The sequence below is a fragment of the Acomys russatus genome, chromosome X, assembly GCF_903995435.1.
Source record: "Acomys russatus chromosome X, mAcoRus1.1, whole genome shotgun sequence".
Classification (NCBI taxonomy): Eukaryota; Metazoa; Chordata; class Mammalia; order Rodentia; family Muridae; genus Acomys; species Acomys russatus.
Genome location: NC_067169.1, coordinates 88674296 through 88699098, shown reverse-complemented (window position 1 = coordinate 88699098; position 24803 = coordinate 88674296). Strand labels below are relative to the sequence as shown.

Sequence of the window (24803 nt, the reverse complement as noted above, 5' to 3'; positions counted from 1 at the left end):
TATTATTATTATTACTCTTATTATTGGTTTGGGATAAAACATAATAATAGTTCAGGAAATCCAGACAGTGTTCAAATGTTTTTTCAAACATTGAGTCAAGGGACAATTTCTTTATGCAAAGGAAAAAGCCAGGGCTAGCAGTGTCCATTCAGGATTGTAAACTAAAAAACTATTCATATTGTGAGATAAGGTGATATTATTTAACCAAAAAATATAATGCATTATGATGATTAAGATGGCCCCTCACTGTGTTCTAATCACTATCTAAGGGAAGTAAACAGGATTCCAAGCTCTACTGGAAGTTGGAGCAACTGACTGTTATGTATACTAAGAAAATTATCAGGAAAAATATTTATTTTTCTTAAGCTAGGATCAGTGGTTATATAGCAAGGCTCTGTTCAAATCATGAACTTGAAAGCCAGTTTTGATTCTGGTATCTCATTGACTGTCACATGCAATTTGTTACTGAGTCCTATTGATGATATCTTTTCAATGTTTTTCACATAATTCTCTAAATATTTAATGTCCTTCCGTGCACACTTTTCATAATTTGATCATTATATTTTCTTTCTTATAAACCTTATGTTAAAGCCAGGCATGGTTGGACATGCTTGCCATACCAGCATTTGGGAGCTTGAGACTGGTTAAGACTGGCCATTATACATAGTGATTTGAGGTCATCCGGCGGTAAATGAGATCCTATTTGAAAAAAATCCAACAGAACACCCCAAAGACATTTATTAGAACCAAGTGTGGCGACGTACATGTGTAATACCAATACTTGGGATGTTAAGGCAGGAACATAGGGAGTTCCAGGGCAGCATAGCATAAATAATCTCTGTCTCTGTCTGTCTGTTTCTTTCCCGTACATACATTCATACGTACATAGGACGCCAAAATCCATCAAAACTTGGACTTTTCCTATGATAACAAATTCAAAGTCTTTATTTTGGTCTCTGGCTAAGGGAGATTTTCATACCTTTTACCATCTTGACCTCACTTTGTGTCTCTCAGTGCTTTTTTTTTTTTTTTTTTTTTTTTTTGGCTATTGAGAGCTTCAACCATTTATTTGAATGAGTGTGCTTATCTGGAGCCTTTGTTCAAGCGCCTCGTTCTTTTTGCTTTGCTAGCGCCTGCTAATTCTTTAGTTCTCAATGTAAGTAATTCCTCACTCGAGAGCTTTCTCTGACCCCATGTCTGTAAATGGACCTTTGGGCTATTTATTGGGTTATTTTTCCTACCTCCCTACACCACCCCATCCCTTCCAATCTCCCAACACTAGGTAGCAGAGAAAGAAGGTTAGAGAGGAAAAGGGATGTATGTACACTTCTTTATACTGCTTTTTGCTGATTCAAGGTGTCCTGAGTTCCTTGGGGTAAGTCCAATTTTTGTCATTAGGATATGTCCAACAAGCAAACAGGAATCTAGCAAACAGCAAAAGCAATCAGGATCCAGCAAGAGCAGCAGCAGGGACAAAGCAGAGGCAGCAGCAGCAGGGACCACCGCAGCAGCAGCAGCAGCAGCAGCAGCAGCAGCAGCAGCAGCAGCAGCCTCCATCTCTCTCAGGGCTCTGACATTAAAAAAAATTTTAATTATTTTTTATTAATTAATTTATATATTCACTTTACATCCCAGTTGTAGCCCCTCCCTCCTGTTCTCCCAGTATCACCCTCCTTTCCCCTCTCCTCTTCCCCTATTTCTTCCCTACCCATTTACCCCAGCTTATCAAGTTGCATCAGGGCTGAGCACGTCCTCTTCCCCTGTGGCCTGACAAGGCAGCCCTACCAGGGGGAAGTGATAAAAAAGCAGGCAACACAGTCCATGTCAGAGACAGTCCCTGATCCTCTTACTACGCACCCACATGAAGCCTGAGCTGCCCATTGACTACATCTATGTAGAGACCTAAGTCCAGTCCATACATGGTGCTTGTTGGTGGTTAAAGTCTCCACGGACCCCTCTGGGCCCTGGTTAGTTGGCTATGTTGGTCTTCTTGTGGATCTCCAGGTCCTTCTATTTCCACCCACATACCCACTTTTCCACTAGACAGGGCAGATTGAGGGAATGTCCAACCAACGGCTGGGCCATCCCAAGACCCACCCCATGGAAAAGAGCAAACTCCTAACATTACTAATGATACTCTGCTATGCTTGCAGATGGAAGCCTATCAGAGTTGTCCTCTGAGAGGCTCCACCCAGCAGCGTATTGAAACAGATGTCACACATTGGGCAAAGCATAGGGAGGCTCTGGCTTTTTATACCCTCAGGAGTCCCCAGAATTCCAAATGTAAAGTATCTTCAGTTGGCAGACTCACACCCCTGTAGGGCACAAAGCAAATCATAGTCAGCTGTTGTGGTCAATCTGAAGCAGCCCCATATCTCACACCTTGGATAAAAACAAAACAAAACAAAAAAACATTCCCAACATAACTGGGTTTTTTAAGAAATCAAAATTCCAACTACACACATCTAGTTAGGTTAGCCCTTCTCTGTATTCCCTTATATTTCCTCAATAATTCCCAGCATCCTGCAATTATACTTACACCATTTTCCCTGCTACAATATAAGTTCTAAAACAGGAATACTGTTGTTGCTTGCCGATCCTTGTTTCTCAATTAATTTTCATGAAGTTCAGCACACTGCACTTGTTTAAAAAATGTGAACTAATTAAAGGAAAGATCAAAGAAATGAGGATAATCAAGCTTTGAACGTCGAAGAATGACTTCTCAGGGTAAAGTTTGGGGGATAAATTTGTCAGATATGAATGTTGGGAAGAACTCAAGAAGCTGGTTGGATCAACCTCTCATATCATGTTAGAATCCCTCCTTCATGCCTTCCCATGAAGCCCTCTATAGTCTCTTTATGAAAATTTCTAGGGTATATTCTTTTAGCCACTTTTTAATATCTCAATATAATTATTTATTTTTTGTGCTTAAATCTTGGGTTTTGTGTTAGTTAAATCTGTGTTCAACCACTTGGTTGTATCTCAAGGTCATATATATATATATGTATATATATATATATATATATACATATATAATGTCTTTCTGGTATTTGAATAGTTAGTGTTAGAAATTTCATCTAATTGTTTACTTTCTGTCTTTCATCCAAGCTTGGCCTTCTTGAGCAGGACAAAACCAGTGAGTTTCCCTTTCCATAAGAGCATACCCCTGCCTCATTGTCAATGAATCTTTAAAATAATAAAAACATCTTTAAATGACATATTCTGTATGTCTCTGAAATTTTTGAAGGTCATATTCAACTATTTTGCCTTGTCTTTCTATAAAATCATATTTATCTCTTGCACCTAAGATGTATGCTCTTGTGATAAAAATAGACTAGTAATTGATATGACTGTGATTTCATCAACTAACAATTAACTTGTATAACTTATTTATCCTAAACAGCCTGCAATAGCACTTTCAAAGTATTGAAGGTAAACCTTGAATTCTACTTGAGTTGTATGGGCACAATATCTCATATTAGAGTAGAAATGTATATAATGTGTGTGAAAAATAATCTTAAATTTGAATTCTATACCAATGTATCTAAATTAAACTTATTTTGCATGAATATACAAAATTCTATACCAATGAATTAAAAATAACCTTGTGAGTAACATTAAGTTGAGGAGTAGATTCACTAATCTACTTTTTGTCCTATCATCTCTATATATTTCTATATAATATAATACATTTCTATAGAATATTGCATTTAAAGATGTTTTTGTTATTTTAAAGATTCACTGACAATGAGCCAGGTTAACTCCTGGCAACACCCAGCCTACCTCAAAGATGATGAGCATCAAAGAATCTCCTTATGGAGATGACTGTAATGGTGGCAAACAAGCCACTGGACAAAATGTCCTAATTTCTACCACAGACAGCATTCTGCCTAAAAATGGGCAAGCTTAGATGCAGGCAGAGTTGATGACCAAACTCTGCCAAGACAGGGTAAGAAAGTTCTCAATAGTTCCTGCCTCACAAATATGTCTGTCAGATATAATAGGTCAGAAGGGTGAAGATGATGCTCCAAGCCTCTAACCTACACTTCCTGTATACTCAGGTAATCAATTATATTCCTTCTCAAGTCTCTGGTGGGCTTGAAGACCAGATAGTTTAGTTTTACAATTAAGCTTAGATGTTTAGGGGTTAAGATGGTTTTAGGTCTAGAGAGATGTTTTAAATTGATAGAGATAAGATATGATAGATATTGATTTACATTCATAATTTTAGACTCACCATGATAGGAAAGATGTTTTCTTCAAGGTTGCCAAACACAAATAGCCAAAACACTATAAATGTAACATTTATATAATTTCTGATTGTTTCTTGGTTCTTCTTGCTATAGGTAGTTTATTGTATATATGTATAATAATATAAGTGTATATGTAAAAAAAAAAAAAAAAAAAAAAGAAAAAAAAAAGAAAGAAAAGAAGAACCTACCCCCATTTTTGAAAAGTGTTGTCAAGTACTTCCTAAACAATGAGTTCTGAATCTTTAATTTACAACAGTTTTTTAAATTAATTAATTAGTTAATTAATTATTAAGTATACAGTGTTTGCCTGCATGTGTGCCTGCAGGCCAGAAGAGGGCACCAGATCTCATTATAGATGATTGTGAGCCACCATGTCGTTGCTGGGAATTGGTCCTAGGGAAGAACAGACAGTGCTCTTAACCTCTGAGCCATCTCTCCAGCCCTACAACAAAACTTTTTAAGGAACATGTTTATGTAGACTTCCTGTTCTCATTCCCCGTGACTCAGATTCCATAGTTGTGGGGTTGATTTTATGGATCAGAAATTTTCACAGAAAACCCAGAGAATTTTGATGTAGTAGTCCATAAACTGCTTGTTAGAAATAATGCCAGGCGAAAATATTTTTAAATAACCTAATTAATGCTGTTTATGAAACATCATATTTCATGGCTGTCTGTGGTTTCTTGAATATAGTCCTCAAAATGGAGTGCAATGCCCAGGGTTTTGTTCTTCCTGTGGCTATTTTCCAAATAGTCTCATGCAGCCAAAGCTGGCTTTGGATTCAGCTGAGCCTAGACTTGAACTTCTGATCCTTTTGTTTTTATCTCCTAAGAGCTGGAATTACAGGTGTGTCTCAAGCCTGCCTAACTCCAGTTACCCTTTCAGTAATATAAAGTGGAATTCTGCTTTATGTCATTTAGCCTTTTTATGTTCCACTGACATTTTCCACAATTCTTTTGCCAATTTTTAGGAGAAATCGTACATTATTGACTCTGTGTGTGTGAATGAGTGTGTGTGTTGATATTCAGGCTTGAATCCAGGGCCCCAGATAGCTAAAACCTCAGCCTTTGTTGTTAAATAAAACCCCTTACAACAAGAATCTATGATAAGAAAGGCATGACCCCAAGCTTCCAGATAAGCATGTAAGAGCAAATGGGATGAAACAAAAGTGCATGGAGGCATATCCTCAGAAGGAGTAGCAATGTTTCCCAGGCCTTCCATGCAACCTTTTCAATATTTTGTGCTCCTTGTCTCACAACTGGAGTGTTTTCCCACTAGTATTCATTTTTGAGAACTGCTGCTCACTGCCACCTATTAATCTTCTTTCTGAAGTAGAAAAAAGATCCACTTCACCCTTCATTAGGAACTTGGTAGAGCTGCTGTCTGTCCTCTTAACCTACAATAAGAATCAGCATCCTTGGTAGGCGAAATAGCTTAACAGTTAAGAGCCCTGGATATTCTTTCAAAGGGCATGGATTCACTTCCCAGTACCCACATGGCAGTTCACAGTTATCTATAACTACCTGCTCCAGGGGATCTGACATCCTTTCCTCCACACAGACATGAATGCAGACAAAAGACCAATGCACATGAGAAAGAGAAGGGGTGGGAGCACAAACCACTGTGATTAGCCTTCCGTGTTTCAGCTGCTTTCTGGAGCTGGGTGCTTGGCATTCTTCTTGGAAATGTTTTTGTTCTTCAACAGATGATTGAGGATAATCTCAAACTCTGAAAATCATTACTAGTGCAATCCTTCCACATGCATACAATTTGAATAGGTCTGGCAAGATGCATTTAAGCTCATAAAAGTGTCACTGGGTGTTATGAATTGGCTTTACATGCCTCAGTACAGCCAGTGTACAGATTAGCACTTTCTATTATGACACCCAGACTCTGCCCTTGACTACAAACAGCAGGAAAAATTTATGAGCCAGAAAACCTTTCTTGGATTTTGCCTTCGGGAAGGAAAGAATGAAATTAATTTGCTTATAGGATGGAAGTATGAATCTCTGAGGAATTGGGGGTGGAGAATAGGGCAGTCACGGTGAGTGAAACTAGAGTTGATGAAATTAGTTCTTAGTATATTTAAACAGAATTACCATTCTTGAGAAGAGAGTCAAGGTTGCAAATAAGACTTTGAAACACATCAGCTTTGTATTCAATTAAAGGGTAAATGGATGGTCTCAGCCATAATATGGAAAGAGAGACGTTTAGAATGTGATGCTAAGAAAAAAGGGATCATACTTTGGTGGGTTTTTTAATTAAATGAGCTCAGTTCTTACCTGCATGCATGATCCAAACATGGTCTCCTGGAACAAAATATAGAAGGAAGCAACTCTGAAATTTAGACAGTAGTCACAATTGCATTTATGTTCAGCAAAACTAGATTTTTCAATATTTTATATATACCAGAACATAAAAAAAAAATCAATTTGATGCTGTCTCTGCCTTTCACGGTTCCCATTCAAGTGAGAAAAAAACAAGGCAAAAAGAAAGTAGAAAAACAGGGTGTGGTGGCACTCACTTGTAAATTTAGCACTTTAGAGACAGAAGCAAGAAAATCACAAATGTATGGGAAGCTATGCTGCACAGGGTGTCCACATCACAAATGTAGAAGGCTAATGATACAATCTGGTAAAGGTAAGCAGAGTATTGCTGAGAGCACACTGAATTTGAGGGGAGCCAACTAATGAGAATTTTAGGTGTACGTTTTTGGGGTAATGACGTAGGACTTGAATCCTATGAATGAGAAGGTCCCTCCTGGAAAGATTCTGAGGAGCTCATTTAGATTAAGCGGAATGGTGGGGTGTGCAATGAGTGTGGTGTGGGGCTACCTGGCAGCAGGAACAAAGCAGCTGTGAGGTAGATGAGAATGGACGAATGGGCCTCAGCAGCATCCCAAAAGGCCCACATGCTGTGCTAAGGTAGCCAGACATTTTGAGCAGGAGGAGGAAGTGGCAAGTCACTTGGCAGCCACATGAGGAATGGAAGCAGGTACCACCAGAAGAACGGAGACTAGTAAAAACCTCTTTTAGTCACTCAGGAGCGTTCTCAGCCAAGGTAATAGAAAGAGGATTGCAGCAGGGCATGGAGCTGAGAATACTGAGGGACATTGTTCATTTTGTCATTATTTTGTATTATTTTAACTTAAAGCTTATTCACCTAGGGGCTCTAAATGTTTGCTATGATAGCATCTGAAATAAAGAAATAGAAAAAGCTTGGAATGTTTGATGAGTGTCCCAAATCCCAGCTCTTGGGAGTTAAAGAAGCACATTTACCATAAGTCTGAAGCTAACTTGGTGAATTTGAGGCAAGACAGAGCTACATTGTGAATTCTTTTTTAAAAAAGAAAGCATATACAGTGGAATTTTATTCAATCCTAAGCAAAAATGAAATTTGCATAAAATGGATGGATCTGAGAATTACAATATTACAGGAGGTAATCCAGTCTTAGGACAGTACTGCATGTTCTCACTCATATGATCCTAGCACGTGTGAGTGTGTGTGTGTGTGTGTGTGTGTGTGTGTGTGTGTGACAGAGAGAGAGAGAGAGAGAGAGAGAGAGAGAGAGAGAGAGAGAGAGAGAGAGAGAGAGATGTACATAGACACGTGCATGACACAGTATACATGCAGAGTTCAGGAGACAACTTTGTGAAGTCCCTTCCACCTTCAATGGGCTCTAGGGATTGAACTGGAGTTTTGAGGCTTTCATAGAAAGAGCTTTTTTCCCTGAACCATCTTGCCCTTGGATTCTCTTGGAGTGTTTTATCTTTGTACAATGCTTTTTAGGACAAGCTTATATTTTTTCTCTTTTATAATATGAAATTGAATAATACAATAAATTTTTTAAGTAAAATCTTAATTTCTAATAGTAAAACCTAGGAAACTATTATGTTTCCTCTTTTCAGAAAAGAGAGGGTAGTAGAATTTCAATAAAGCATATAATATGAAGCTATATGAGAACTATAGGAGAAATGCATGTTTCAGAAGTGTTCGAAGTCTATATTTAATTAACTAAAGCAATATAGAAATATTTGAATCAAAATCAATGTATAAAAATGAAGTTTGAAGCCAGGCATGATGGCACATGCTTGTAATCCCAGCACTCAGGGAGGCAGAAGCAGGCGAGTCACTGTGAGTTCAAGACCAATCTTGTCTACAAAGTGAGTCCAGGACAGCCAGGGCTACACAGAGAAACCCTGTCTCAAAAAAAAAAAAAAAAAAAAAAAAAAAAAAGAAAAAATACCTAAGAAAAAAATGAATTTTGAAATGAAACGTGAAGTATCCAATTGACTGGCTTAAACACATTTTTAGATTAAAAATTGTCTTAAATATTCACAGTTCTACACATCATTTGCTTCACATAAAATGTAGCTGCTGTCAAAGTTTACAGGTTTTAGTTTAACTTTATTAAACAAATAAACAAAGAACTGAATCTCAGAACACTGCCAAGGCTTCCGGGGTAGCACTGAGCCCAAACTAGAAGTGGTTTCTTTTTCTTCTTTCTTTTGATAAATTATAACAACCTTCCTTAATTGTGTGTGTGTGATGCCAGGGATTGAACCCAAGACTTTCTGCATACTAGATTTACACTCTACAGCCAGGGTTATATTCGTGGCTTTCTTTTAACTTTTCCGGGTTTTGACATGGTTTAAAATACAGTTTTCTGTCTAGCTGCTAGCATTTGGGGTTTTTTGTTTTTTGTTTTTTGTTTTTGTTTGTTTGTTTGTTGTTGTGGTTGTTGTTGTTGTTTTTGCAAATATGGACATTATGATGACACCAGTAAGCCTGTTAGTAGGATATCAGAATAAAATGTCAAAGGTCTGTCTGTTAAGTAGGAGTGTTTGGAAGCCAGTGTTTCAGGAATAGTCTAGGAGTGTTTGTTTTGCTGAGGCAGTTGGAAATCTCCACTCTCAAACACACCATAGTGTTTAGTTGGGCAAAGATAAACATCAAGAAGGAGGACATTTATTTAAGCTTTAGCACTTTGTCGACAGTTATGGCATGAATCCAGAAAGCAAGAGAGTATGGATTGGTTGTGATGACCTCATGTTTCACACTACCAAACTCTCACAGGTAGAATTAATGTAGAAAACATCAGACTTTCCTTTCTGTTGTGGTTTTTATTTTGTTAAGACTCTGTAAAAATAGCTGATGCTGATTATTAAATAATAGAATAGATAATTCTAATGTACTACCCACTACAAGTAGGTTCCTCACTCCATTTATGCTTAGGCTTAAACCTAGGGTCTCACACTGGCTTTACTGCTGAGACACAATTTTCGGGACAACTAAATTCTCCACTCACACAGCCACTTCTCTTCTATTCCTTCTACCTTTGCCTTAGTGAAACAGTCAGCTTAAATGCTATTACTTAATGTGAAAAGATTATTCCATGACATATACACAAAGTTATGGAAAAATGATGTTTGGTCTTAGTGGTTGATGGTACCCACTGATCAAAAGTAATAGACCTTAGATAAGCTTGTGAAACACCATGTAAGCAAGTGCTCTATACTAATTCCTGCACTTCCTAATCTTTAAAGCGACTATTTTCTTAGGATTACAGCAGTATCTTCTTAACTTAGTCTCCTTTATTTTTGTTCTCCGTCAGGTTATAACTGTGTGGCCTGGACCAAGCTACCCTTCTAATCTGTGCCTCCATTTCTTTATCTCTAAAATAGAGGTGAAGATATTGGGAAGACTGAAATTAGTTAATATAAGAACAACATCTGGGGGAGGATATCCAATATTCATGTCATTATCATAGAGTACTTGCTAAAAATAGCCCACACTGAAAGGTAAATTATCTCTATAATTTCACCATCGACCTGGGAGGAGGGCACTAATGGGTGAGACTGTTTTAAACGTCCAAAGACTATCAGTCAGCTAAGTTAGGTAGCATGTCTAACGTCTCGGCTGAGAAACGGCAAAGTGAAAGTTTAAACAGAAGCATGTCCAACTCCTAAACAGGGTCTCAAAAACACTGTAATCCCCAAGGAATCTAGATACATCACTGTCTTTGCTCCATCCACACGTCCTTAGTCATTCACTTCTTTCTACACTATGCCCAAATAATGCAGTGACTACTTGCTACATGCCAAGTTGTTTCCTAAAAAAAAAAAAAAAAAAAATTGAAAGGGATCAAGGAGAGGTTTATGGAAGGGCTTGGAGGGAAGACAATAAAGCAAGAAAGATGCAATTATAATCTCAAAAAATTGAAAAGAACATGGGTAAACTTAACAGTGACTACAACTTGGAAGAAATTGTCTCTTCCTCCTGCAGTAACTATTAAATGCCTATAGATGGTAAAGGCAGACTGGGGGCTCATGACCTCTTCACACCTAACAACAGTTAAGTGTCTATAAACAAAGCCTCTTCTCCTTTGATGAAAACTTATCTATAATCTTTACTCAGTTACAATCAAAGGCATGTACTTGCCCATAGTGTTTTATATATTTAGGTTTCCCCACTGATGCAAGTTTTATTTTACTCACTAATTTTACTTAAAATATTCGTACTATAAAACTCATTTTAATTATTGCATATACCTTTCTGATATGAAAACCACATAGACTATAGACTATGTCACATGACCATATACTGCTTGACTGATGCGTTCTTAGACACTTCTACCCATAACCTTGCTAAGAAGCATTTCTTTTCTTTTGGGAGGCAAGGAAACATTGATGGATTGCAATGTAACCAAGAAAACAAAACAGAAATCCCGGATTCAGGGAGAGACTTGGCCTCAAAGGAATAATTGGTGTGTGACAGAGGATGACACTCCATGATCTCTCCTGTCCTCTGCCTTCACGTACAAACACACCACACACATAAACTCATATGCATGAATGAATGAATGAATAAATAAATAAATACAACTTCTTAGAGGAATACTGGGAATATCCAAATTAGTTAATATAAGAACAACATCTGGAGCAATATTTAGTGTTCTGTCTCTCTGTCTCTCTGTCTGTCTGTCTCTCTCTGAATTTCTGGGCATGCTCATGTCACATGTTACATACTGCTCTTGTTAAAGTCCACTACTATGGATGATGACTCTCAGACCCTTTCTTTGTCATCTTTAGATCATACCTTTACTATATTCTCTACCTTCTTGGTCACTCTTTAGAAACAGGGCCTCTTGGGAGGAGACTAATATTCAGGTTACCATATGTAGGAGGATGTTGTGAGCTCCTTCCTTTCCCAAGTCTCTCATCAATTTACATGCACTTAGAGATCTCTCTCATTCTGCCTTGGTGCTGAGACTGGAATGATCAGAAGTGCTCATAATGTTTCAGTTGCAGGTGCAAATTATCTTAATATAGGTTAGTTAATATGTTATTTTGGGCTCCCGTTACATATGTTAATGATACTCAAGCATTTCACTAGCTAAAACTCAGGGTCTTCTACATGTGATGCAAATATTCTACCGCTGAGCTACACTTCTAGCCATTTTCTCTGAATTTAGAATTTGAGCTCATGTTTTTGAGAAATAGACTAGCAATTCCTGTTTCTTTTCACAATTTTCTAAATAGGGTTTTAAAAATATTCATATTATGCTTTCAGCTTTTAGTTCACTGCTTTGCTCTAGATCCTACATAAAAATTTTTTATTTGCACATTAGTAAGACCATTCTTTATTCTAGTTCACTTATCTTGATCTTTAATAACAAAATTTGTAGCCATGGAGAAAAAATCATGTTCCTTTTCTCCTCTGTATTACTTATAACTGCTGAGTAACTACTTATTTGGAAGAGTGGTGACTATATAGTTGCCTCGTATTTTGAATGTTTTTTGAACAGAAATTGCATTTGCATTCATCCAGTGCTTAAAGAGAGTGTGTTTTGTTCAAAATTCCCCTTCTTGTCTTCCATGTATAATCTTAGAAATCTGTCATTTAGTCTTAGTGATTTATCAGCATTCATTTTATAAGTCTGGCTTGAATAATTTTGGGTATTGGCCTTAATTATCTAGTTAACAATGTGTAATTTCAGGAATAACATCAAAGTGTTAAACACTATAATATATCCTGTTACAGACTTGAAGTTAAGAAAATATGCAATGTATTTGACATCTCTTTACTTAAATCATCTATGAACTAACTGAATTTTCCCTTAGATTCCTATCTATTGTATATTCTTGGTTATTTCATCTCTTTTGAGATGTAATAAAGGCAGTAATGTTTATTACATACATTATACATGGAGAATAGCTTTTACACAGAATAGTTGCTCCATATATACTTATTTACTGAATGAGTGAATGCTTGGCATTGTGCTTCCACATTTTCCACATGTGACCTTATTTATTCTGAGAATAAAACTAAGAAAAGCATGTACTGTTTTTTGTAACCTATACACTGTATGTTATGTTAGCAGTTTTCTGGGATTGATAGGAAGATCAAACGATAGTTTCAGTAGTTTCTGGCTGCTGTGTAAATTTTTCTTGGGAAGAGTGTAAACAAATATCTCATCTCCAAGAGGACACCAAGGAAAGTCCAAAATCAGAATTCTATCCAAGTCAGTCTTGGTGAGCCAATGACTTTCTTGAGCTTCTTTAGGACCAATGAGTTATTGGGCTTCTTTACACAGCTTGAGTGAGGGAGGGGTTACTTGCAGGGGTATGGGGCACACTCCCAGTAACCATATCACTGAATATCTCACCACAACAGAATTGATCCTTTCCCACAGCTGTGTAAATGGTTTTCCCTCTTCAACCAGCCTTAGGCCTTCTATACACAGTTGGCTAGCCACTCCCTGAGATCATGTGCAGCTTGGTTAAGAGTTTCCTATAACTGGGAGTGAGACACAGAAAGAACAGTAAAAATCCTAGGTGAGGATTTGATGACACTTTTCATCCTATCCTTATGTGAGGGAACACTAATAGGCTGGGTCTTGAGGTGGTTTTGCAGGTAAATACAGCTACTGATTAAGATAGAAATGGTTAGGAGGATCAGAGAACAATATTCCATAACAATAACAAATGCTACTTAATTCTCATTATTGAGTATATAGACATTGTATCACAGAGATTTTGTTTTCCTAAGTATTGTACAGGAAGCTAAAGTATGGAAACAATTTTCTGAAGTTCATAAGCACTGTTCTAAATTTATTACCTCCTTTTGACCTTGATGTTCTTGTCAAAAAGCTTCAGAAATGTTATTGTGCCTAGTGTATTTTGAGCACTTTGTGTGGTTCACATGTTTCTTGCTTAGACTGTCTTAATTCTTTGGAAGATTATTTTCCTTCTTAAGCTTGGTTGTGCATGGTTCTTTACACTTAACAGGTGTCTTTATCCCCAGGCTGTGTTTATACTGGAGCCTAAACACTGTTTTAAATAAGTTCAAAAGTTCTTATTGTCTAAATATCTTTTATGTATTTATTTTGTGGTGTTAGAAATTAAACCTGGGGTCTCCAATGTGCTATGGATGCACTCTACTACTGAGCCAGCCCCTGGGTAATTCTTTTTTTTTTTTCATTTAAAAATTTAAATTTATTCACTTTACATCCTGATTGTAGCCCCTCCCTTGTCTCCTCCTTGCCCAACCCCTCCCTCATACCCCCGTCCCTGACATCCCCTAATCCTCAGAAAGGGGAGTTCTCCTCCCCTAACATCTGACCTCAGCCTATCAAGTCTCATCGGGACTGTCTGCATCCTCTTCCTCTGTGGCCTGGAAAGGCCAACTCCCCCATGGGGAAGTGATGAATGAGTGGGCACCAGAGTCCAGGGGGGCAGAGGCAGCCCCTCTTCCCCGTATTATGGGACCTACAAGGAGATTGTGCTGCCTGTCTATTACATCTGAGCAGGGGGTCGAGGTCCCCACCATGCATGGTCCTTTGTTGGCACATCAGTCTCTGTAGACCCCCCCACTAGAGTCCAGATTTGTTGGCTCCATTTGTCTCCTTATGGAAGCCAATATTTATTAAATTATTTCCTCTAGTAGTTTTTTTCATTACTAATGATTTAGTTTCTTTTTCCATCTTTCTTTAAAAAACAAAACAAAACAAAACGATTTATTTATTTATTTTATGTACCTGAGTGCTCTGCCTGCATGTACACCTGCAGGCCAGAAGAGGGCATCAAATCACATTATAGATGGTTGTGAGCCAATTGTGGTTGCTGGGAATTGAACTCAGGACCCCTCTCTAGCCTTTTAATTATGGCCGTTCTCATTGAGTACTTGGTTTGATTTGAAATATAAGGGATGAGAAGCATAAGATACAATATTTCTTTGTGATAGAAGTGGGATTTAGTTACTTATTTGGGAGAAAACAGGTTTATTGAGTGCTGGATGGCAGTCTGCAAAGTGACAAAATACAACCCACAGTAAAAAAAAAAAGTGGGGCATTGTTTGGGGATTTTTTTTTTTGTCCAGTACTGGGGCCAAACCCAGGGCCTTGCACTTGCTATCCAAATGCCCTATATTGAGCTTAATCCTCACTTCTATCAATGTGTTTAATAAATCATTTTTGCAGGACAGTGGTGGTGCACATCTTTAATCCCAGCACTCTAGAGGCAGAGACAGGTGGATCTCTGTGAGTTTGGGGCCAGCCTGGTGTATAGATTAAGTTCCAGGACAGCCAGGGTACAAAGAGTGATCTTGTCTCAAAAAAAAAAAAAAAAAAAAAAACAAAAAAAAAAAACAAAAACAAAAACAAAAAAAACAAAACCAAAACCAAAACCAAAAAAACCCAAATCAATCAATCAATCAATCAATCACTTTCACTTGCTAATTCTCATTATGATATTCAGTTTAAGTCCTGCTCTTTCTGTGATGCATGTCCAATGTGAGTGTAATTTCTTTTAACATAGTCATTTAAATTAACCCTATATGGACACAAGGCCATTCAAATGAATTGCTTTTCTTTTCTGTGTTGTTTTCTCTGCCACTGTGGTACATTGTTCAAATTTATGAAGATTGAGATAGTGGAATCAGTGATAAGAGGACATGCCAAAGCATTGTGATTGTTTTCCCCAGTAACTTCGTTGAGTATTAGTGAGAGGAGTCAGAGTCAGGGTTAGGGTTAGGGTTAGGAGAGGGGAGACTCGCAGATAGTGCAAACTTGAGCAGCGGCTTAAAAAGCTCACTATCTCTCTAAAAAGATTGGGGTCAGATTATGGAGCCTCTGTATGTCTTATGAATGTCTTTCAACTTTCTTTGACCTCTAGATTAAACATCTCTTCAAGTCGTAAAAGGGAATTTCTAAACCCAGAGACTGATCAGCTTCAACTTCCCAGCATTAAATCCTCAGAATTCCATTTATACCAAAACCTGTATTTCAAAAATACTTTCTAAGATTGTTTGAGGATCAAAGCGTTTTTTATCATCCAATACTGACGTGATGAGAAGAAACTGGAGATATTTTGGAGTTCTTGGAACAACTTCAAACAGAACGAGGAGACCTCTGTTTCTAAGTTTGGAAGGCAGCAGTTTGTCTGAGACTCGTGCAAGGAGAGGCTTCCTTGAAAATGTCTAAGGTCTTTTCCTACTTTGGACTTATAAAGGATAGCAGAGTTCATGTTATGTTTTATTCTCAATACTGCACTCATTTTCCTCCTCGGCGTTTCTATTAGTATATTAGCACCAAGAGATGATCCCTGAGGCATTTGTAGTACGTTTCTCAGTCAGTTGCTTTCCTAATCTTCCAAAGAGCTGTTTTTTGGAAGGAGTCTTTTCATTCCCGCTTCACATTTTGTTTTGTTTTGTTTTTGTTTTGCAGAATGAAAAGGCGAAGCAATCTGAGAGATCTGAGAGCAGGGGGAGGAGGCACAGAGCCCAAGCGACCTCCTGTTAGCCTGGTACCTCTTCATTAAGATTTTGGTACCCAAAGCAGCAGACCCTGGATTTAGCATCCTTCCTTGGATCCTCGGTTTTCTTTAGACAAACGTTGAGCACGTTCCAACGTCCTCTGTGTGCAAGACACCTCCTAGCCACTGGCCTGGGGTTCCTTCCCACCAGCTCCTTCGCCCCCCCTCCCACCCCCAGCCTGCGCATGCGTCCTAAGAACCCCCTCTACTCGCAGCCCAGGCTCCGAGTATTGTCGGGGGCTATTCTCTCTCCCAGGAACATGGCGGCGAGTCAGGGAGGCGGTGGGAACAGTGGGGGCGGCGGCTGCGGTGGAGGTGGAAGTGGCGGTGGCGGTGGCGCGGCTGGAGGAGGAGGAGGTGGTAGTGGCGGAGGAGGTGGCGGGCCTGGGGCGGGAGGAGGTGGCGGCTGTGGCGGGACCGTGGCGGTGCCCATCCCGGTACCGACTCTTTTTGGTCAGCCGTTCCCCAATGGGCCGCAGTGGCACCCGGGGAGCTTGCAGCCTCAGCACACGGTGAGGAGCCTGGACCGGGCCCTGGAGGAGGCAGGGAATTCTGGCATCCTGAGCCTCAGTGGCAGGAAACTCAGAGACTTCCCGGGCAGCGGCTACGACCTGACGGACACCACCCAAGCAGGTGACAGGCTGGGGAGGGGGGAGGGGAAGCGGGGCCTGTAAGGAGGATGGGGAGTGGGTGGCTGCGTGGCCGCCCTGTTGGACTCTGCTGGGCTGGCGCGCAGAGGCGGCGGGAGTCCCGGAATCTTAGCAGCCTCCTCTGACTGCTAGGGGCAATGCAGGCAGTGGGAAAGAGGGGCGCCAGTAGCCCAGGGAAGATGAAGAAGCTGGCTGGGATGTTAGGGGCATTATTGTTAAAGAGAGTTGTACCAATACAGGCAGAAGGGACTTATTGACACCTTCCTGAATGCACTTTCAACTCTTGGTCCTATCTTTCTCCACCTCAACCTTGAGTAGGTGGGAGGGGTGAGGGGAGTTGAAAACAGACAATGCAGAATATCTTAATCTCTACATATTCCTTGAAGGCATCCATGCCTGCCAGAATGGCATAGTCCTTTTCAGAGTAAGGCTTGCTGTTTGTCTGTGATCTTATGGTGGATTTGTTTAATCATCTTAGGGTATTTAGGTCTTTTTCTTCTCATGTATGCCCTATAGAATTTTATTTTATTTTATTTTTCATTTTCCTGGTGTTGCGAGGTGATGATGGTTAGATTAGTATTTGTTGTACTAGGACATTAAATCATCAGTCATTTAAGTGTTTAGTTATTGGGTGAAAGGTAGTCCAGTTTGAGTGATGTCAGTTTTAAATTTTATAGCAGAAAAGCTAAGAAAAAAAAAAGGATGGGTATTTGTGGGAAAAAGATTTCTATTTCTTGTGGAGTTGCTGGTTAATGGATTATCCTATCTCTGTTAGTCTTTGTTGTGCCTGGCATTTTTTTTTATTGTTGTTGTTGGCATGAATTCACTCTCCTTCTGAACCCATGCCGCTTATTTTTTAGCTTTGTTTAGGTTTGCAAAAAGTTGCATTTGTTTCTTTTCCCAATCTTTAATTTTTTAAAATTTATGTGCCCAATATACTCTGCTGAAAGGAATTATGCACCAAAATGTTTGAAGAGGGGTAGTGATTTTGAAGCAATATAGTAAATTCCTGCATAGTGAGAAGCCACAAACAGCCTGTTTACAAACAGGACAATTGGCGTGCATTCAGTTTCTTGACATCAAAGCAAGATACATGCAGAGGCAGAGGATGGAAGAGGAAGAAAAGATGGAATCGAAGCTTCCTATTCAGTAATTCTCTTAGGCATTATCCTAAAAACTATAAATGCATAATCAATTCTAGATTTTGTATTTTGGAAACATGTTTCAATGTTTACACCTTTACTAAGAATAGATTTCTCAAACACTATTCACATACGTATGTAGATAGGTATTGTCATCATGTGCTCCTTGCTGTGTTCTTCAGAAGCTTCAAGAAAAATGGCTCCATGATGCATCTTTGTAGGGATTGCTTTTCTTACTGTTCTTTATAACCTGTAAAGGTTCCTTCTACCTGTAGGACAAGTTTAAGCATCTTAGCTGTCACTGTCTGACACCAGGTTAATTATTGCAACCTTATCTCTGCAGATGTTTCTACCTTCTTTTCCACTAGCTTCCTTCCCCTCTAATATATTTTATGTAATTCTGCCTCATTTTTATATGAGGTTGTTTGCATGTGTGAGATTTTTCCAAGAACCAGGTTCCATAATCCATAGCAGTCTTTTCTTTCTTTGAATTCCCCAGGAATTATGTGACAGTGCTGGCTTTATTTTCCTTTTATGCTTGTGGCTTGCTCTCCCTGGGGATATGGAGAGCCACTTTAAAGGTATATACGTGGTTAGGGCTCCCATTCTATGGTGCTTTTATTGTATAATGACGTTTCTCGCAAACCTGAGCATCCTTTTATTCCTTCATAATCATTTGCTTTTTAAGCCTTCTGTTGGTTTTCCGAGGCAAGGTTCAGCACAACAGAGAACCGTATTTGTTCTTGTTAAACAGTTACTTAACCATAATCTTTTTGTTGGTTGGTGGTGGTACTGAAGACTCAGCGTTTTGCATATGCTATTCAAGCGGTCTACATACCCAGATCCCTCCCATCTTACTCTTTACTAGTGTCTATATGGTGTATCTTTTGGTGTGTGTGTGTGTGTGTTTGTGTTTCACACAGTGCGAACACGTGTGAAGGTGCATATGTAAATGTGTACATGAGTGTGAAGGCCAGAGGTCAACCTCAGGTGCAGTGCCTCCCCCCCTCTTTTTTTGATAGGGTTTCTCACTGCTCTGGGGTTGTCAAGTGGGCTAGGCTGGCTGGTTTGAGAACCCTGAGAATCCATCTGTCTTCCCCTCTCTCTAGCACTGGGGTTTCAAATAAACAACCATGCCCACCTATTTCGTTTCTTATGTAGAAACTGGGGATTGAACATAGACACTCATACTTGCTTTAGCTGCTGAGTAAGGTGGGTTTGTTTGGGTATTTTCTTCATTTTCTTTTTCATTCTCTTCCTGCTTCCTCCTTTGTGTGTGATACCCAGTGTGTGCCAACATGTGCATATGACTGCTGGTACATGGGTGCCGTGGCTGGCATGTGCTCATCAGAGGAGTAGCTTGTGTATCAGTTTTTACCTTCTACCTTCAGGTAGGAGTCTCCTGGCCTTTGGTTATTCCAGGCAAGTTTGTCTATGAGTCCCCAGGGATTCTACTGTCTCTTCCTCCTGCCTTCCTGAAGGAGTGCTGTGATTGCAAATATCTGAGCTACTGTGTCTTTCCTTTACATAGGTTCTGGGGATTTGGACGCCCGTTGTTATGTTGTCGATGAGACTTTACCCATTGTCATTTTCCTGGCTCTCCCTATCCAACTTTTGAAGACAGAGTCTCTGTATTTCAGGCTAGGACTGAATTCACTTTGTTTCCCAGGTTGGCCTTGACTTTGAGACAATCCTCCTGACTCAGTCTCACCAGATTATACACATGAACAATCACTTTAGTTAGGACTTCTCAAAATAACTCAGCTTTATTTTAAGTTATGGGGCAAATATAAGGAAGAATATACAGACTTTCTCTTTCTGATTTTGGGTTATCTTGCTTAACATTATACTTTCCAAACCCATCCTTTTGCCTGCAAATTTCACTTTTTTTCTGAACAGCAGAGTAATATTTGACTTTGTATGTGTACCACATTTTCACTGTCTACTCATTTGTAATTGGACACCTAGTTGGTTCCATTTTATTGCTATTGTAAATACAGCAGCAAGAAGCGTGGATGTGCAGCTTCCTTATAAAGTATGGAGCCCTTTGAGTGTATGCTCAGGAGTGGGATAGCTGGGTGAACTGGTGGGGATTCTTTTGTTTTGTGAATTAGGATTACTCTCCCAACAACTCCAACATTTGCTATTAGATTTTTTTGATGATAGCCATTCTGACTGGGTAAGGTGAAGTCTCAAAGTAAGCTTACTCTGCACTTCCCCAATGACTACTGATGTTACACTCTTTGAAAAAACACACCCTTTTTGTTTCTTCTTTTGAAAAGTATCTGTTGATTAGCAATTTTATTTCCTGGACTATATTGTGTATGTGTATATATGTAAACCGCTGTAAATATGGGTGTAGTTATAATATTTAGAAAAGCAACAAAGAGGATAATATTAGGTGATGAGGATGGATAGAGTGCAGGTAAAAGGACATGTGAGTCTTGAAAGAGGGTACAAATACATTTTTTCTTTCCTGGTTTCAACTCTGTCACATGTTTGTAATTTTTTTTGTGGTGGACAAGTGAAGAAAAATGTAATTGATAGTAAAAGTGTAACAGCCTGAGTGAAGTCTTTTCTCTTTAGAATGGTCATTGTGACTGTGTAGCAGTTCACTGAGATGGACAGACAGACTTGGGACTGGGCAAGTTCTTGAGTGTCTTCCTTAAACCAGCTGTGTATATATAAAAAAAATCAATGTTTTTATTTGCGACTTAAGTAGGACAAAGTGAATTTATTTAAAAATTAATAAAACAAAATGACAAAAGAAAAAAGAAAAAGAGAAGGAGAGCCAATCATGTAATATTTTTTTGTCATTCAAATTTGTGTTCATTGTCAGGACCATATCAAGATCAGGTAGAGTAACATAGAACTTGTGGTAGTCTCTTTTTCATTTAAATGAGTTATCAGTTTGTGAGTCACTTGTCATTTGTTTTGACAAAATTTATCTATGTAGTATTTAGGAGCAATGTTTTTGAATACAGATGTCATGTTCGTTTTATGTAAATGAAAGTAGGCTCCTCAGAACTGAAGGTGAATGGAGGGTATTTGAGGTTGTATTTGAGGTTATGCATGCACACATACACAAGCATATACATACTGATACACACTACTTTCTTAAAGATGATTCTGTTTGATGGCATTGTTACACTGTATTTACAACGACTCTTAGTGGGTTCATGTTTCAGAACAAAACTGATTAGTTAGACAAGCATGAGGTGGTTTACTGGGTGAAGAAGAGATTTGAAGAAAGGAAAATAGCTAAGATACTGTTGTGCTAATTAAGCAGTGGTTGGAAATGAGCTAAAAATAGCAGGCATGCTATTCTGCTAATTAAGTGGTGGTTGGAAAATGAGCTAGAACAATATTGACTTGAGGGAAATCGATAAATTTCCAAAGAAGGAAGGGAAGGCTTTCTGTGCTATTTTCCTGTCCTTCATACATGCATAAGATGAAATAGACCAGTGTTTCCTGCTTTGGTTAGACGTTAAAATTACATGTTTTTTTTTTTTTTTTTTTTTTTAATGTCAAGGCCTTACCCCAGACCAATTAAATCAGGGTCTCTGTGGCCAAGTCACTTAAACAAAGTCTTCCCAGGTGATTTAAGTGTACAGTCGAGGTTGTATAAATGTAAATACTTTTGGACTGAGTGAATGAAAATACAGAAGTTTAGTGAATAACCTAAGGTTAATTAACATAAGGCTGTCCAGAGGTTCAAAACCAAACTAGGAATTGTTCAAGTTATATTACAATTTTATTTTGTATCTATTTATCATGTTGTATGATATGAGCTTGTTAGGAACCTATTATTTTTTTTAGTTTTCTTGGCTATCCCTGGCTTATAGCTCATCCTGTTTGTAAACTGTACATTGTGTCCTCAAATTATGTAGCCATGAAGCCTTTTGCCTCTAAAAGGCTTGCTAAGATGGAAAATGGCATGATTATGGCTGCCTCATGGAAAGATTAACATTTAAGATACATTTGCAATGTTACTTGAAATCAGTTGATGGTGTGCCCTCATGATCATTTTGAGTGTATTCAATTTCTCAACTCTCCTTCATAAAAGTTCTCACCCATCAAAGGATATTAAAAAAAGAGGCCCAAAAGTTGTTCTACTGTTTTAGGAAAGCCACTTAACCTCAGTGTAGTATCTTCTTTCAGGTGGCCTGCTTATATGAGCTTTCTGGAAAGTGTGATAATTTGTTCTATTAAAGTGAATTTATTGAGCCCGGTGGCGTTGGTGGTGCACGCCTTTAATCCCAGCACTTGAGAAGCAGAAGCACATGGAGTTCTGAGTTCAAGGCCAGCCTGGTCTACGGAGTGAGTTCCAGGACAGCAAGACTACACAGAGAAACCCTGTCTCGAAAAACAAAAACGAATAAAATAAAATAAAATAAAATAAAATAAGAATTTACTGGTTACCCCAAAAATATTTTGATCATTTTTACAGCTTCCTCTGTCACCAGTGCTACAAGAAAGTGGATGTGTTTGAGCCTACTTGCATACAGTAACTTTTATGTCCACAACAAGTAGGTCTGTAAAATAGATTTAGGAATTCTTTTTTGCCAGATTGTGCTGTGTCCTGGATAATCACATATTTTTCCTGTAAATCAGGAATTGACTCTAGGATTTCCTACATGTGTTGGCTCACCTCTTCAACTGTAGGATGTGGTACATCCTATTCGATTGTAAAATGGAGCGAGATAGACACAACATTTGACTTGGTCTTGTAGTTGAAGGTCTTGCCATTGCATTTACTGGAACGAGTTTGTGATTTAATTTTTTGACCTGAATCAAGTATCTGCCTTTCTTTATGGACTGTCTTCCTAAAAAATGGAATGTGCAGCACATTTTTCAGAGTTGACTCATATTTTAATAGCTGTAGATTATATTTGAGTTGCTAAACCTTGAACTGATTTACTCTGGAACCAATCCTGTAGCTATCTCTATTTTTTTTTTTTTGTTACAAGTTTGCAAGGTAAAGTAACAACTTAACTTGAATTGGAAGATAGAGATATTTTAAAACTAATTCCAGTTGACGCTCTTCATATATAATGCATACTGTATTTTCTCCTAGCAAATAATGCTTTGATACTGGAAGAACACATAGTACTTTTTGTGTTTGAAAGAGTTTCAGGGATTCCTGGAGCATATATAGCAGAGTGTCAGTTAGGAATATCTCTGTGCTGTATCCACTGGGAATGTTTTCTCCTTATTGTACAACTTTTTTTTTGTTTGTTTTTCGACACAACGTTTCTCTGTGTAGCCTTTGCTATCCTGGACTCACTTTGTAGATCAGGCTGGCCTTGAACTCACAGGTTTCGCCTGCTTCTGCCTCTCAGAGTGCTGGGATTCCAGGTGTGTGCCACCATGGCTAGCTAATTATGGGACTCTTAATGCAAATATTGAACGAATTACTTCTTGTAAAAGGAACTACTTATTTAACTTCATGGATATCATTATTTTCTATATCATTCCATGTTTTATTTACTTGCATAGCCTTTCATGATTTTATATGTGAAAACATTAGGCTGGAATAACGAATTATTCTTAGACCTCTTACTTTGGAAACGTCTCCAGTAGACTATAAAGAAAAAAACCTTGGATGTATGTAGATATACATCTGTAATTCTAGCCTTCGAAAGGCCAAGAGTAATGTATTCTTTCTTCTTTCAAGATTATAAAATAATTACATCTCCCTTTCCCTTTTCTCCCTTCCAATCCTCCTGTGTACCCCTCCTGATTCTCCTTTTAAGTCCATGACCTCCTTTTTCACTATTACTATTCTATGCATGTATGTATATGAATATACATGTATATTCCTAAATCTAACCTGCTCAGTCCATATAATGTTAGTTGTATGTGTGTGTCTCTGTGTGGGTATGTGCATTTGTGAGTGAAGGTATATGAAGGTCCATAAGAGGGCTTTGGACCCCCTGGGGCTGGAGTTACAGGTAGTTGTGAAGTACCATGCACAGGTTCAGGGAGCCAACACCTTTGTCTTCTTCCGCAAGTGTAGCAATCACTCTTAACTGTGGATCCATTTTATCTAGTCCCAAGGCAGTAGTAGTTTGAACTTAAGGCTAACAGTCTCAAGACCAAACAAAAAACAAAAGCAAGCAAACAAATGAAAAACCCAAACAACAACAACAAAGTCTTTAGGAGTGTAATTCAGTGTTAAAAATTCAGTGTTAGATTGCTTGACTAGCACGCACAAATCCCTGTGTTTGGTTCTGATACCACAAAACAAAAATAGGCTATTGATTCATAATACGGCATAAATATACACAGAAATGGATGGTTTGGATACTCTATGTTTGGTGAAATATGTTGCTTAAGGTTTAAATTTTTATATTTCAATTAGATTATAAATTGTTAGGCTTCTCTAGAGGAACAGAACTGATGGAATGAATGAATATATCTATATGGATTATATATAATAGTATATCGATATAATACTGTATATATATATATATATGTACACTGTGTGTTTGTGTGTGTGTGAATGAATGCGTGAATGAATGAAAGAATGAAATCTTTTACTATTTGTGAACATTTGTGATTGTGGGTACTCTCTTCTAATTTGTGACAGAACTGTTTTCTATTTTAAAGATTTATTTATTTATCATGTAGTGTTCTGCATGCACATATGTCTGCAGGCCAGAAGAGGGCACCAGATCTCAACTTTTACATGGTTATGAGCCACCATGTGGTTGCTGGGAGTTGAACTCAGGTCCTCTGGAAGAACAACCAGTGCTCTTAACTGCTGAGCCGTCTCTCCAGCCTACTGTTTTCTATTTAAAAAATTCATTTATCAGTGTGTCTATATGTTCACATTCACATTCATGTGTACATGAGATGTGTGTTTACATATGCATGCCACAGCATGTGTGTGGAGTTCATAGGACAACATTGTGGAGTCAGTTCACTAGTTCTACCCTTCCA

The 24803-nt window shown here is 38.5% G+C and overlaps 1 protein-coding gene across 4 annotated transcripts in view; it reads left to right on the top strand.

Annotated features, from left to right (window-relative positions):
• Positions 1-16326: 16326 nt before the first annotated feature.
• Positions 16327-24803, top strand: part of Lrch2 (leucine rich repeats and calponin homology domain containing 2) — a 76883-nt gene continuing 68406 nt past the window's right edge. For all 4 annotated transcript variants that reach the window (XM_051141427.1, XM_051141429.1, XM_051141425.1 and 1 more), the window contains exon 1: positions 16327-16699. In XM_051141427.1, the coding sequence (XP_050997384.1) occupies positions 16327-16699 (373 nt within the window). The remainder of the gene's footprint in view (positions 16700-24803) is intronic.